Raw genomic sequence first — 14,251 nt, 5'->3', positions numbered from 1 at the left:
TGTATATTCATAGCCATCATTATCTTTTATTTTGCCACACATAAATTAAATATTTATTAAAAAAATAATTAAATTATTGCAAACCAATGGCCTTCTTTTGACCACGTTTGCATCATGTGGAGTCCATATTACACTGATGTTGATTGACAATAAAAACATTTTCAAATTTATTTATTTTTAAATAATTTTACTACAAATTTTCATTATTTAAGTTTGGGATAAATAAATATTGAATTTTTAGATATTAATTCTTAAATATTTAATATTTAAATTTATTTTCTACAAAAGAGCTTATTTAGTTTTAAAATGCACATCTTTATCTTTAAAAAGAAAAGAAAATTAAATTTTTTATTTTTTATTTTTTTGTAAATAAAAATCACATCAAACTCCAATTATTTTAAAAGACGGAACAAAAAAAAAAAAAAAAAAAAAAACGAATAAATATTATATTTTGCGAAAATTCCGGTGGGTCCAATTCCTTTTGTTTTGTTGTTGAAAAATCCCTTGGATTTTTCTAAATTAATTTTTATTACATCAACAAATAAAAAAATTTAAATTAATATTATTATTATATTTAAAAAATTAGACATAAACGGGTAAATTGAATTTTTTTTAAGACACAATCCTAAATTAAAATAAAAATAAACTCAAAATAAATGGTATTTTAACTTGAAAAATAAATATAAAAACCTTTTTTTTTTTTTTTTTTTTTAGAATATCAGATCTGAAAGTAGTATGATAATTAAAATTATAATTTTTTTAAATTACTTCATTTTCATAGAGGAGAGAGAAAATTAAAATTAAAATTAGAATTTAAAAAAAAAAAAAAAAAAAAAAAAAAGTAGAAGGGGTCATTGATAGGGAGAGGTTGCTTTCCAAATAAAAGAAAAATAGACCCACTGTCTGACAACTGACATCTCTTCACAACGAGAAATGATATTTACGATATATCGCGATATACTCACTACACGCCAATATCTCCTCCCGAAACATTCACTGCATTAATTAAAATAAAATTTATATTACAAGAATAAATAAATATATATATAATTTAAAAAAAAAAAAAAAAAAAAGATATTGCCGAAAGTGATATCCCATCTCATCAATCCTCTTGTCCATTTGTGCATCAACTTTTATCTCCCAACACTTAATTTAATCATGTAATCAAATTTTCTTAATTTCTTTTTTCTTTTAATATTTTAATTCATTATTATTTTTTATTTCCCAAATTAAGTTTTAAATTATATTCATACCGTATTTGTCGAAGCGGGTAAAGAATAAATTTAGTTTATAATATTTTATAAAAAAAAAACACGAACTTTAAAAAAATCAAGTGAACGTGTACAGTATAGAACGATGATTTATTTGGCATTATTTAAGTCAATTCAAATTTAATACTCACTCTATTATACTATCTTAATTAATTAAAAAAAAAAATTGGATTTGATAAATAAGGGAAGCTAACAAATATTCTCATGAGTGATTTTATTCTCAAATTTGTTTATTTTCCAAAATTTGATTATTTTTTATCCCATTTATATAACTACACTTATCATAATCTCCTTTATTTTATATTTTAAATAAAAATATTTTTTAAAAAAATTAAATTTGACCCTAAAATTATCGGGTCGTATCAATTTAAATTGTATAGTTATTTAGTTCGTTTTTTATTATTCATTTACTCGGTAATTTTTATATAATAAAGTTTCCATATACAAATTAACTATCAATAATTTTATCGAAATTTTTAACTCTTAAATAAATAAATAATTTTATTTTCATTTAATAATTTATGAATCCTAAAATAATTGATTAAAAAAAAAAAAAAAAAAAAACTAGGAATATCTTTTGCTTGATCTCTTTGTTAGGGAAGGTAATTATTAGTTCTTTAATAGGACCACCATGCCCTACTACTTCCTAATTCTTTCTTTTTTCTAGAAGAATATATTTTTTTAATTTCATTTAAATATTTGATTTAATAATTCATCTTTTCAAACTTTATATTCAATTATTAATTTACCTACTTTTTATTTTTTTTAATATATACTTTTTATTTATTTTATGTGAATTGTAGCGATTTAATACTTTGTTAATAATAACTAATAATGTATTATTCAATAATTCGTGGGTCAATTATAATTTCTAAAATTACGACATTAAATTATTTTATTTATTGTAATTATGTTGAGAATAGTGAGATAATAATTGAGCTGAAAAAAATAAAAAATAAAACCAATAAAAAAATCCACACGATTAGTTTCTTTATTATTATTATTTTTATTTTTTACTTTATTTTTTTGCTTTTTTGTAAAGGACTTTTCTTTGTTTAGCAAATGTTTGTTCTTGTAAAGTATTGATTCACCTAATAAACAATAAAAAGGAAAATTTTGGAGAACCCGACCTAATAGACTCACGTTCATAACTTCGATACGAGTTGATACCGACAACGAGCCTCTGCATATTCATTGTGAGCATAACGTCTCGTGGTTTTGATATTAGATCTATTCTGAAAGGCCCGTATCACTGAATAAGAGTCATTACTTATATATACCATAGAACTCTCCCTTATCTAACGAACATGATTTTTTTTCGAGATCAGTAACATGTGGGCAGAAATTTAAATATTTGATCAACTAGTTGAAACTGTAGTTTAGTTGACGTTTGACTATTTAGATTAGTTGGGTCGGATTGATTTTTGTAAATCTTTTTAAATACATATTTTTTTTACAGTGAGATTCGACCTTTGATTTCAATTATAAAGAAAATTAACGGGTATTTAATTTATTGAGTTGGGCTCTAATTGACATCTTACAAGTTTGAAAAATGTACTTTTTTTTTTTTAATTTTAAAATTGATTTTTTACAAATAATGTCTCAATCATAAAACCAATAAACAAATTCATTTACCGGTCTACATATATAGTACAAATTATTGCTCCCTATCAATAGGTGATATCAAATGCGTGGCACGACATAAACGTACGTTGATGTGATACTCATATTCAATAATTTTTTTCAATATTTATTAATGGTAAGAACTATTAAAATTCACGAATTTCAGTCCCGAGAACGAAATTGAATAAAAAAAGTTCAAATTATTAGACGTAGGCTTATTCGTATACTATAACAATTAATTTTTAATCAGAAATTAGTGGTTTGAAATTAATTTTTTTAATAAATTAATGATAGATTTTCATTTAAGATTTGTTCAAAATATAAAAAATTACTTTAGATTATTATAAATAAATAATAAAAATCATAACAATTATAACCACTAGGGTTGAGATAGAACATGTGGGACCCACCAGATAGATTAAAAAAATCACACGCGCTGACTGACTGACTAAAAAAGATCCAACAGTCACACGGAGAGAGATCAGTATTACATACAATCGTACGGTTCTAACTTACCCCCGACGGTATCAAATCTGCTTACGCCCACACCGGATTATTTTAATTTTAAATTATTTTTTTTCTACTTTTACCAATTTTTTTCGGGGGGCAAAAAACAGTCTGGGTCCCACCTGGCACAAAGTCCTCCGGTCATTTTTGTTCACCTGTCAGTCAAATCCGTGCAATCACGCGCTTCCAAGGCGCGTTATGACTTTGTCGGCTTTTTTTATGAGTACAAGTCGTCCTCTCTTTTTAATGTTGTCTGTTCGGCAGGAATGTCTAATAATAATAATAAATAAATAAATAATATTATTATTTCATCATTTATGGAAATGGATTTTCATTGTTATTGTTTTATCTCCAACTAAAAATGGGGGGAAAAAAAAAGAACAAGAAAAGAGAAGAAAATGGTCCCGCTACCTAATTCTCATTAATAGCCCGGGGTCCCGAGGACGGTCCAATTCTATCTACGTTCGGTCTAGAATTAAAGTTCAATTGGTATAGCTCGATCTTATTCATTTAGTCAATGAGTTGGCCTATTTAGACCATATCGACCGATCCGTGTGAACTTATCATTGAATTAACTTAATAGGCACGTGTATATATAACATTTTATACAAAAGTAAACTTATTAAAAGCAGTTAGTATTCAATAGGTTGACCAAAGTTCGACGCAAGGTTCGATCTAATGAACTTATTGCTTCGTATTTAGTGGTTAGTTACTTCTGTAGGCTTGTGTGAGTGTATGCAGACATAGTGTCTGTAGAGATACTCGTATGGTAGGTCTAATGTGCACGTGTTAATGATCAGATGAGTAATGCACATTTAATTATACCGAAAATAGAAGTGATGGTCAAAGTCGGTATGTGTTTGTATTTTTTTTATCGTTAACATTCGAGTTATTTAGTGGATATTTTAAAAATATTTTAAAGCTTAAATTTGGAAAATATTAATATTTAAAATTTAAATAATAAAAAAAAATAATGGTTAGCCAATCAGAATTCAAAAGATGGGGCGCTAAACTCAAAAAGCCATGAAAATATACGTACTGCTGGAAAGGGACAAGGGGCCCACGCTCACCTCTCTTACCAAACAGTCCCTACACATGTTTATTAATTACGATTTTGCCACACACGTATTGATCTTGATTTGAAACAAGTTTCTCACGAAAAGTCGTGATATATCGTATTTATCCTTCTCGTCTCGCAAATGATGAACCGTAAAACTGTATCACGTGATATAATGAGTAACGCATCTCTTTGGAGTGGGTCCCACGGCTGTGTAAATTTTGACAAATCTGGGGGCCAAATTTTGCGGGTCCCTCTCCCGATAAATCTTGTCGTTTATTGGGGGATCTGAGCGACTAATTAAATTAATTAATTAATTAATTAATTTATTTTCTGAATTTAGGAAGCCGGGAAGCCATTGTGGAACTCGCCGCCACCGTCTGATGCGGCGGAGAGTTGATCTAACATGGTTGACATTTTAATCCAACGGTTTGGATACTTAGAGCTGTGGATCCGTTTCACATCCGACCAGATCCATCTTAATAATCAAATTATTAATAAGCTTAATTAAATCGTTTAATATACTAATTTTCCGTTAATAAGCAAACATTATTTAAAAAAATTGGTTGAATTATATATAGAAAAATATATGAATATATATAAAAAAAGAAAATTTTAAAGCATAACTAACCCATTAAATACCAATTAATGGCAAAAAAGGTTATCTGTTATTTTAAATATTTATTTGAATTTTTTATGTTCACAATATTTTATAATTTGTTTTGTGAGTAATTAGTAAAAATATGTTTTTATTTAAATACGTTGACTTATTCTTAAAAAAAAAAATGAGAATTTACAATTTAAAATTTAAAATTTTAATTTTATTCTAAAAAAGTTTAAAATTTTATTTAAAAAATGGAAATATATAGATCATGTTTGAGAGTTCTATATTTTTGTTCTCTTATTTTACTAAAAAGGAAAAGCCTAGATTAGATAATTGCGGTAAAAAAGAAAAAGAAAAAGAAAAACAACATTTTAAGAATAAATTAATAAAAGAAAAATAAAATGGGAATTATTTAAAAGATTTGGAACCGTATTTTAACCACGGAGGTAAATAAAATATTTTATTTATTTAATTTTTTTTTTTCCTTTCCTATTCTTAGCTTGCAGATTCCGCGCCGATGAAGTCGACAAACTGAAGCCGGCTAAGCGGGGCCCACTGAAACTGCACTTATTACGAATCGGGACTGTAGTTATAATGATAGCTTATTATATTTTTAATATTTTTTGTTATTTTATCCGTTGATAAGTAGGTTCGCTTATCATCTGCTTTAGCTGTCTTCTGGTCCCTATATAAAAATCACCATTCTGCAACTTCATGAATTTTTCTCTAGAGAGAGAAAGAGAGAGAAAGAGAGAGAAAGAGAGAGAAAGAGAGAGAGATAAGCTTAGGAGAGAGAGAAGAAGAAGAAGAAGAAGAAGAAGAAAGAAGAGAGAAGAGAGAGTGAAAGTCTTCATTCTTAGAGAGAGAGAGAGAGAGAGAGAGAGAGAGAGAAAGTGAGAGAGAGAAAGCTTCTCTTAGCTCTCTCTCTGTTCTGAGTTTCTGTTTTTTTGTTCTCTGAACCAACCCTTCTCGTTTTGCTTTCAAGGTATGAGGAGAGCCTCTCTCTCTCTCTCTCTCTCTCTCTCTCAGTTTCTCGATTTCTCGCTCTGTTCGACGAATCTATCACTTTAAGATAATCTTTCTTTTCTGGATTTGTAATTTTTTTAATTTATTTATATGGTTGAACTATTAACCATCCTTTCTCTCTCCATTATTTGTTCTTTTGCATCTTCGATTCCCGTAGGGTTTAAAGCCGCTTTCTCTCTCTGTATATAGAAAACCCTAAAATTATTTTTGACTTTTCAACCAATTTTAGTCGAAGTAATATGCCTCTCTGCTAATTTCTTTTTGTCGTAATTTTATCTATTCCTTCGATTTTGTATCTATTTTGTTGGTTGCTGAACCCAATTTTGTTTCCATCGTGTTCTGATTTTCGGTCTGAGGAACAAAATTTCAGTGCTCCTTTTAATTTTCTGTTTGATTCTTTAGGTATTTTGCTCGATCTCTTACATATCTGTGTTTGATTCTTATTTTCCAGATCTAGCGGTTTTTTCTGCTAATACTGATAAAAACGGAGGCGGTAGTGATGTCGTCCCTCAGTAGGGAGCTGGTGTTCTTGATCTTACAGTTTCTCGATGAGGAAAAATTTAAGGAGACAGTTCACAAGTGGGATATTTTAGTCTTTTATTTTGGGTGCTTTTTCTGTGGATTAGTTTGTTTTTCAGAATTTGGTGCTTAAATTTGCAGCATTAATTGCTTTGTTTTCCATAATAGGCTTGAGCAGGAATCTGGATTTTTCTTCAATATGAAATATTTTGAGGACGAGGTGCACAATGGGAACTGGGATGAAGTTGAGAAATACCTCTCTGGTTTTACCAAAGTTGATGACAATCGCTATTCAATGAAAATATTTTTTGAGATTAGGAAGCAGAAGTATCTCGAGGCATTGGACAAGTAAGCGCACATTTTCCATTTTGATGCTGTTCTCTGTTTGCAAATTTGTTTTTAAAACTTCTTTTGCAATTGTATCAGGCATGATCGCTCCAAGGCTGTAGATATTTTAGTAAAGGACTTAAAAGTTTTTTCCACGTTTAATGAAGAACTTTTCAAGGAGATTACTCAGCTATTGACGCTGGAGAATTTTAGGTATGGCATTACATTCATTGGATATGATTTTTAGAACAGCTAGTTGTTAATGCACTGCCTTATTAATAGGGAAAATGAACAACTATCTAAGTATGGCGATACGAAGTCTGCACGAGCAATTATGTTGGTCGAGTTGAAGAAGCTAATTGAAGCAAATCCTTTGTTCCGGGATAAATTGCAGTTTCCTCACCTTAAGAACTCAAGATTGCGTACTCTTATTAATCAAAGGTGATTTATCCTGCATTTCTAGTTTTTATTCCACGAATCATTCACATTCTAACAATTATCTCATTCCAATACAAACACAGTTTTTTTGCTTAATGAAAATTTATTTACCTGTGATTCAAAGTGTTGATTGTTAACATATGTCATTACTTACTGACGTTTTCTTGTTCTAGAAACTCGAAGCATTCATTTGTACTTAACGAATTTATTGTATAAATGAAACACTAAGTCAAATTGTTAATTGCAGCTTAAATTGGCAGCATCAACTTTGTAAAAACCCTAGACCAAATCCAGATATTAAAACCCTTTTTGTGGATCATTCTTGTGGACAACCAAATGGTGCTCGGGCTCCTTCGCCTGCAAACAATCCACTTCTTGGATCCTTACCCAAACCAGGAGGTTTTCCTCCTCTTGGAGCGCATGGGGTGGGTTATCTGTTGTAACTGTTAATCTCATTGACTTAACATGCACCTTAAAAAACTGTGTTTTTCTGTTCAGCCTTTTCAGCCCACGGCAGCACCAGTTCCAGCACCTCTTGCTGGTTGGATGTCCAATCCCTCAGCTGTTACTCATCCTGCCGTTTCTGGTGGAGGTGCCATTGGTCTTGGTGCTCCATCTATCCCGGGTAAGTTGATTTCCTATGTTTTTAAGTGCTTATAGTTATTGACTTATCATGCTGATGTAAGCTACTGTAAGGGTCTTGTATGATTGAGAGTTTTTTTTTTTTATAAAAAATTTATTTGTAGCTGCTTTGAAACATCCACGGACTCCTCCAACTAATCCTTCTGTAGAATACCCTTCTGCTGATTCTGAACATGTTTCTAAAAGGCCAAAACCTATGGGGATGTCTGATGAGGTAATTTAGTTTTTCCTTCATTTTATGTTCTCATGATTCTAGATCAATTCCAGGAATGTCAGACCTGTGCACAACTTATGTTTTGTTCATACTGCCTCTTTTTTCCATATAATGAAGGTAAATCTACCAGTTAATGTTCTGCCAGTATCATTTGCTGGTCATGGTCATGCACAAGCTTTTAATGCTCCAGATGATTTGCCGAAGAACGTTGTGCGAACACTGAATCAAGGGTCATCTCCTATGAGCATGGATTTCCATCCTGTCCAACAAACTCTGCTTCTTGGTATATTTAAATTTATTTGGTATTATCTAACTTTTAAACTATCAATATAATAATGTATCTGTAGATGATATCTTTATTTGGGCATTCCTATCAAAATTGACAAATATGAAGAAAAATCTCTTTTCAGTTGGCACAAATGTGGGTGAAATAGGCTTATGGGAAGTTGGATCTAGGGAGCGACTTATTTCAAAGAGTTTTAAAGTCTGGGATCTCAATGCATGTTCAATGCCTTTACAGGTATTCTGTGTATACTAATGTTGCAGATTACATCTTATCACAATTAGTGAAATCTGAGTTTATCTTGATGATTTCCAGGCAGCTCTACTTAAAGAGCCTGATGTATCAGTGAACCGTGTTATTTGGAGCCCCGATGGTTCTTTATTTGGTAAGATAGTATGTTTCCTTGTAAATTTTATGTTATCAAAGTGAGCGTTGGTTGTTGAATAAATGCCAATCTGGTATAGGTGTTGCCTATTCGAGGCACATTGTTCAAATATACTCCTATCATGGTGGTGATGACATGCGACAGCACCTGGAGGTGTGTATGATTAAGTGTATCGTATCGTTTGTTTACTCTTCCCGTTTTGTAGAATGACACTGAAATTTGTAAATCAGATTGATGCTCATGTCGGTGGAGTTAATGATCTAGCATTCTCTAACCCCAATAAACAACTTTGCGTCATAACATGCGGGGATGACAAGACGATTAAAGTAAGTCTTATTTCTTATTTGGGTCATTAAATGAAGGGAAAAGGGATTCCGTTTGTTGACAATTCTCTTCTCTTTGGATGTTGTTAGGTCTGGGATGCTGGAAATGGTGCAAGACAATTTACATTTGAAGGCCATGAGGCTCCTGTTTACTCTGTTTGCCCTCACTACAAGGAAAGCATTCAGGTTTGCCCTTGATGTGCAACCCAAGTTTTTGTGAGGCTGCTTGATGCTTATTCTGCCTAATCTGCTACATGTATGTTTTTGTCTCTCTTAGTTCATCTTTTCAACAGCACTGGATGGAAAGATAAAGGCGTGGCTATATGATAATATGGGCTCACGAGTTGATTATGATGCTCCTGGACGTTGGTGCACAACAATGGCATACAGTGCAGATGGTACTAGGTGTGTCATACTTACTCAGTTGTATTGGGGGTTGCTTGGACTTGCCTTTTTTTTGGTCCATAGTATAGAAGTTTAAAGAATTGTTATTTCTATCTCACTTTTTCGTTTGGTCATGGGTGTTTTAGGCTCTTCTCATGTGGGACAAGTAAAGATGGAGAGTCCTATATTGTTGAATGGAATGAGAGTGAAGGAGCTGTTAAGAGAACTTATCAAGGGTTCCGCAAGCGGTCTCTAGGTGTTGTACAATTTGATACGACGAAAAATCGGTTTTTGGCTGCTGGTGATGATTTCTCCATTAAATTTTGGGACATGGACAATGTTCAACTTCTAACGACTGTTGATGCTGATGGCGGGCTGCCGGTAAGTTTTCATGCAAGTAAACTGGAAAATTGAAAACTACTATAGTTGACAGTTGCTTATTTCTTACTGTTTTCTTTTCATTCCTCTCAATATCATAGGCAAGTCCACGCATCCGCTTTAACAAGGATGGCACCCTTTTAGCTGTTTCTGGCAATGAGAATGGAATTAAAATCTTGGCTAATGTGGATGGAGTCCGGCTACTAAGAACATTTGAAAATCTTTCATATGATGCATCTAGAACGTCAGAGGCTGGGACAAAGGTAGATTGATTGTATGTTTTAATTAATGTGACCCTTCACCATATTGTTAACTCTTCTGCTAAATATCTAATTTACCTTGTTTGAATTTTCAGCCCACAATAAATCCAATCTCAGCTGCTGCAGCTGTGGCAGCAGCAGCCGCAGCTGGTAGTGCCTCCGATAGAGGCGCCTCTGTCGTCACCATGGCTGGAGTGGTTGGTGTTGCTTACTAGAAAATTAATGTTTTTAGTAGGAGCTTGTTTATTTTTATGTCTCCATGCATGTATGAATAAATCATGATAACATTAATTCACACTTTTTCTTACCAATTCATTTAACATCAAGCCTATAAATCTGCCAGGCTGGGGATACCCGAAGTTTGGGGGATGTGAAACCTAGAATTCCTGAAGATTCAAATGACAAGTCAAAGATTTGGAAGCTCACTGAAATTAACGAACCATCTCAATGTAGATCCTTGAGGCTGCCTGAGAACGTACGAGTAAACAAGGTAAGTCATTCACGCTATACGTTGAAATTTAGCTTTCATTCCTGTTCATATGGCTTCTCTAAATTGTGTTATAGAGTGTTTTTTGGGTTTAGTCTGAGCATCGGTAGCTTGAGATTTTCTGGGGATCCTTTGTTATCTCTTCTCTGACTATGCCTTGTTCTTGATGTACTCAGATATCTAGGTTGATCTACACAAATTCTGGAAGTGCAATCTTGGCATTAGCATCAAATGCAATTCATCTGCTATGGAAATGGACGCGAAGCGATCGTAATTCAACTGGCAAGGTATCATAAGATATTATGTTGTCAGTTTTCTGTTTGCTATCTGGAGCCTCTTTCATTCGGCATAATCAACACTTTCCTATCTTGCAGGCAACTGCAAATGTTTTGCCGCAATTATGGCAACCATCAAGTGGCATTCTAATGACCAACGATGTTGCTGACACTAGTTCTGAAGAGGCTGTGCCCTGCTTCGCTTTATCTAAAAACGATTCTTACGTCATGTCAGCTTCTGGTGGAAAGATATCCCTCTTCAATATGATGACATTTAAGGTAACTTATATTACCTTTCGATCGGTCATTGCAATTATTTTCCGGTGAGTTATACCTATGTCAACCTTCCTTGCAACTGCAGACAATGACGACTTTCATGCCGCCACCACCTGCTGCCACATTCCTTGCCTTTCACCCACAAGATAACAATATAATTGCCATTGGCATGGATGATTCCACAATTCAAATTTATAATGTCCGCGTGGATGAGGTATAATATCCTCTGGAACCCACCTAATTCTCTAATTAAACCTTGTGGCAATCATTATGCAATCAAATCTTTGGATGCTGCAGGTAAAGAGCAAGCTTAAAGGCCACTCTAAAAGAATAACTGGCTTGGCCTTCTCTCACTTACTGAATGTGCTAGTTTCATCCGGAGCTGATGCACAGGTATTTGACTATGCCATATCGTTGGGTCTGTGAATTCTTTTTGTTGTATGGTTTCACCTTATTCAGATATGTAGCAATCTAATTATGTGTCGAATTGCACGGGTTGACTGAAGACTGACCCAGTATAAAGATTCTTGTAATTTGAGCTCTGCACCATTTATCTCAACTTCTTAGTGAACACACTTTGCCCGTGTTTGGGCCTATCGATGTTTGGCGAATTCTTACATTTGAGCCACTTATTTATTTGTTGCTCATCCAGCTCTGTGTGTGGAGCTCTGATGGGTGGGAGAAGCAGAGAACAAGAGTCTTACAACTTCCAAATGGGAGGCCATTATCCTCCCAGTCTGACACTCGTGTACAGTTTCATCAGGACCAGGCGCACTTTCTTGTCGTGCACGAGACTCAGATTGCAATATACGAGACTACAAAGCTTGAGTGTGTAAAGCAGGTCCTTCTTTTACCCCTCTCCTGTTCGTTCATCTGTTCTTTGTTTTTTGAAACAACGCCTTACCCACTTCTCTGTTGTTAATTTACATTTTAGTGGACGCCACGGGAATCTGGTGCACCAATCTCTCATGCAACATTCTCTTGCGACAGTCAAATGATATATGCCAGCTTCTTGGATGCAACTGTCTGCGTGTTTACCGTTGCTAATCTCAGATTACGTTGTCGAATTAGTCCTTCAGCTTATCTTCCTGCTAGTGTGAGGTATTTCTCTCACTCCACTTTGCAGTTTAGGTAATGCTCCCGCTTTAAGGGTATGCATAAGTGGGTAAAGTTTTGCTGTAATGAGCTCTCTTGGAATGGGCTTGTTGACTTGATCTGTTGGTTTATTCTGTCACCTGTTCGTCATCTTTTTTATTTTAAAAAGCATAGGATGAGTTAAAAGGATACAAATTGTGTGCTGCGAATGGAAAACACAATGTTAGCTTCAGCTAAACACGATGAGAATTTTCTGCTCGGCGGTTCTTACTCGTTCAAAGTTCAAACTCACCATGTCCATTTTTTCTTACCTTTCATTCTATCATTCTTTTCAGCAATGCTTCCGTACAACCACTAGTGATTGCAGCACATCCCCAAGAAGCAAACCAATTTGCTTTAGGGCTGTCAGATGGCGGGGTTCATGTCTTCGAACCCCTCGAGTCCGAAGGAAAATGGGGTGTGCCTCCTCCCATCGAAAATGGATCAGCATCAAGTGTGCCGACGACTCCATCAGTTGGAGCTTCAGGTTCAGATCAAGCCCCAAGATGATCGAGCCAGCTAGCACGAGTACTTTTACATGCTTGGTTGCTGGCTCTCCAACTTTAGGTATACTTCAGATTTTAACTGGTTGACCTTTTTTTTTTCTTCCTCCTGGGAACATTTGTTAGCGCCATGTTGGTTGTATTTTGTAATTTTTTTTTTTTTTTTTTTTTTTTTTTATGGTTGATTTTTCATTTCCCCCAGTTTGTTGTTCATGATATGTAGTTTTACTCAAGGAAACAGCAAAAAGATGTAGATTTTATCTTCTTTCCTCTGATTCTGTGTAAGTTAACATTCTGCAGGAGTATTACTAATTGTCAAAGTGACCTTCTTACTCATAATTCTTTGTCAATTTTTCTTCTCTTCCTTTCATAAACCTATACTGTTATTAGCTCCCCATGGTGCCCCCCTTGACTCCATTTTTACTTTCTGATCTTGCTGTTCATTGCTTGAGTTGTGTACTGGTTGATTGCATATTTGCTCAACTTAAATTGGAGTTCATTTGCATAGTTAGGTTCTATCAGTCGAAAGATTTCTAAAGATTGGAGACTTAATTTCAGTTTGGAGGAGGAGAAGATTTCTTGGTTCAACAACTTTGGTGATACCATGGTGTATGAGCTATTGCCTCAACAAGCTCAATAAATTCGGTCATATATAGCTGATTCCCGGTGACAATCATGGTTCGGTTCGGTCGTGTGGTCATGGACAATAACCTTAGTACCTACTTCCTCATTGAGTACAAAGGCATAGGATTTCGCCTTGAATAAATGGGGAGGAGGGGGATGTGGAAGCTCTGCATCTATTAAGATTGAGGAGCGTTTGCTTCGCTAATGGTGATATTTTGACAGTGGAATGACTCATTGTCAATTGGTTCTAAATCCAAAGTCCAATAGATGGGGTTTGTGGCATTATTTTCAGGTATCAGAGTACTAGGTGTACTAAGCGATACGGCGCTGAAGTAACTCATGCCATACTCTCAAGAAAAGCTGGAACTACCTTCAACAAAAGGGTACTTGTACCCGAAACCGATACAGGTGGGTAGGTAGAGAATACCTAGGGGTGCGAGACAGCTCTCACAAAGGCGGTCGCAGTGACTAGGACCCGTACAAACGAGGTAAAAACTATGTTTAAACTAGAAATTTGTTAGAATGTTAGAATGAATTTTTGTAAGAATTTGAGATATGCATTACTCAAGGAAATGAACGATTCATTCTCGTTAGCAAGTCTTATGCCTGGAAGTTGGAGATAAAGTCTTACCATATTTAAAATAATATATTTTAATATCAAATATATTAAAAAAATAATTTAGCATTTTTTACTAAAAAAAAAAAAAGCTA

At 33.7% G+C, this 14,251-nt stretch overlaps 1 protein-coding gene across 1 annotated transcript; it reads left to right on the top strand.

The window, feature by feature from the left end:
- The first annotated feature begins 5,795 nt into the window (after nucleotides 1-5,795).
- On the top strand, nucleotides 5,796-13,255 carry LOC111790273 (protein TOPLESS). The gene is made up of 26 exons (XM_087122550.1): nucleotides 5,796-6,047; nucleotides 6,540-6,667; nucleotides 6,776-6,955; nucleotides 7,034-7,147; nucleotides 7,217-7,375; nucleotides 7,620-7,797; nucleotides 7,871-7,997; nucleotides 8,119-8,228; nucleotides 8,346-8,511; nucleotides 8,639-8,748; nucleotides 8,827-8,896; nucleotides 8,976-9,049; nucleotides 9,127-9,222; nucleotides 9,310-9,405; nucleotides 9,497-9,624; nucleotides 9,750-9,984; nucleotides 10,083-10,244; nucleotides 10,337-10,438; nucleotides 10,585-10,731; nucleotides 10,905-11,015; nucleotides 11,103-11,282; nucleotides 11,365-11,493; nucleotides 11,577-11,672; nucleotides 11,932-12,120; nucleotides 12,214-12,380; nucleotides 12,710-13,255. Exons 2-26 carry the CDS (start codon nucleotides 6,588-6,590, stop codon nucleotides 12,921-12,923), a joined length of 3,420 nt encoding a protein of 1,139 aa, XP_086978676.1. The 5' UTR covers nucleotides 5,796-6,047; nucleotides 6,540-6,587; the 3' UTR covers nucleotides 12,924-13,255.
- Nucleotides 13,256-14,251: the final 996 nt, after the last annotated feature.

The sequence above is a fragment of the Cucurbita pepo genome, chromosome 3 (assembly GCF_057944985.1).
Source record: "Cucurbita pepo subsp. pepo isolate OVF chromosome 3, ASM5794498v1, whole genome shotgun sequence".
Lineage (NCBI taxonomy): Eukaryota > Viridiplantae > Streptophyta > Magnoliopsida > Cucurbitales > Cucurbitaceae > Cucurbita > Cucurbita pepo.
The sequence above is the reverse complement of the archived record's forward strand: the minus strand, read 5'-3'. Positions and strand labels throughout refer to the sequence as shown.

Coding starts and splice junctions, on each gene's coding strand:
- LOC111790273 (XM_087122550.1), top strand. CDS start 6,588: ATGTCGTCCCTCAGTAGGGAGCTGGTGTTCTTGATCTTACAGTTTCTC. Junction 9,050..9,126: donor ACATGCGACAGCACCTGGAG/GTGTGTATGATT, acceptor TTTGTAAATCAG/ATTGATGCTCATGTCGGTGG. Junction 12,121..12,213: donor AGCTTGAGTGTGTAAAGCAG/GTCCTTCTTTTA, acceptor TTTACATTTTAG/TGGACGCCACGGGAATCTGG.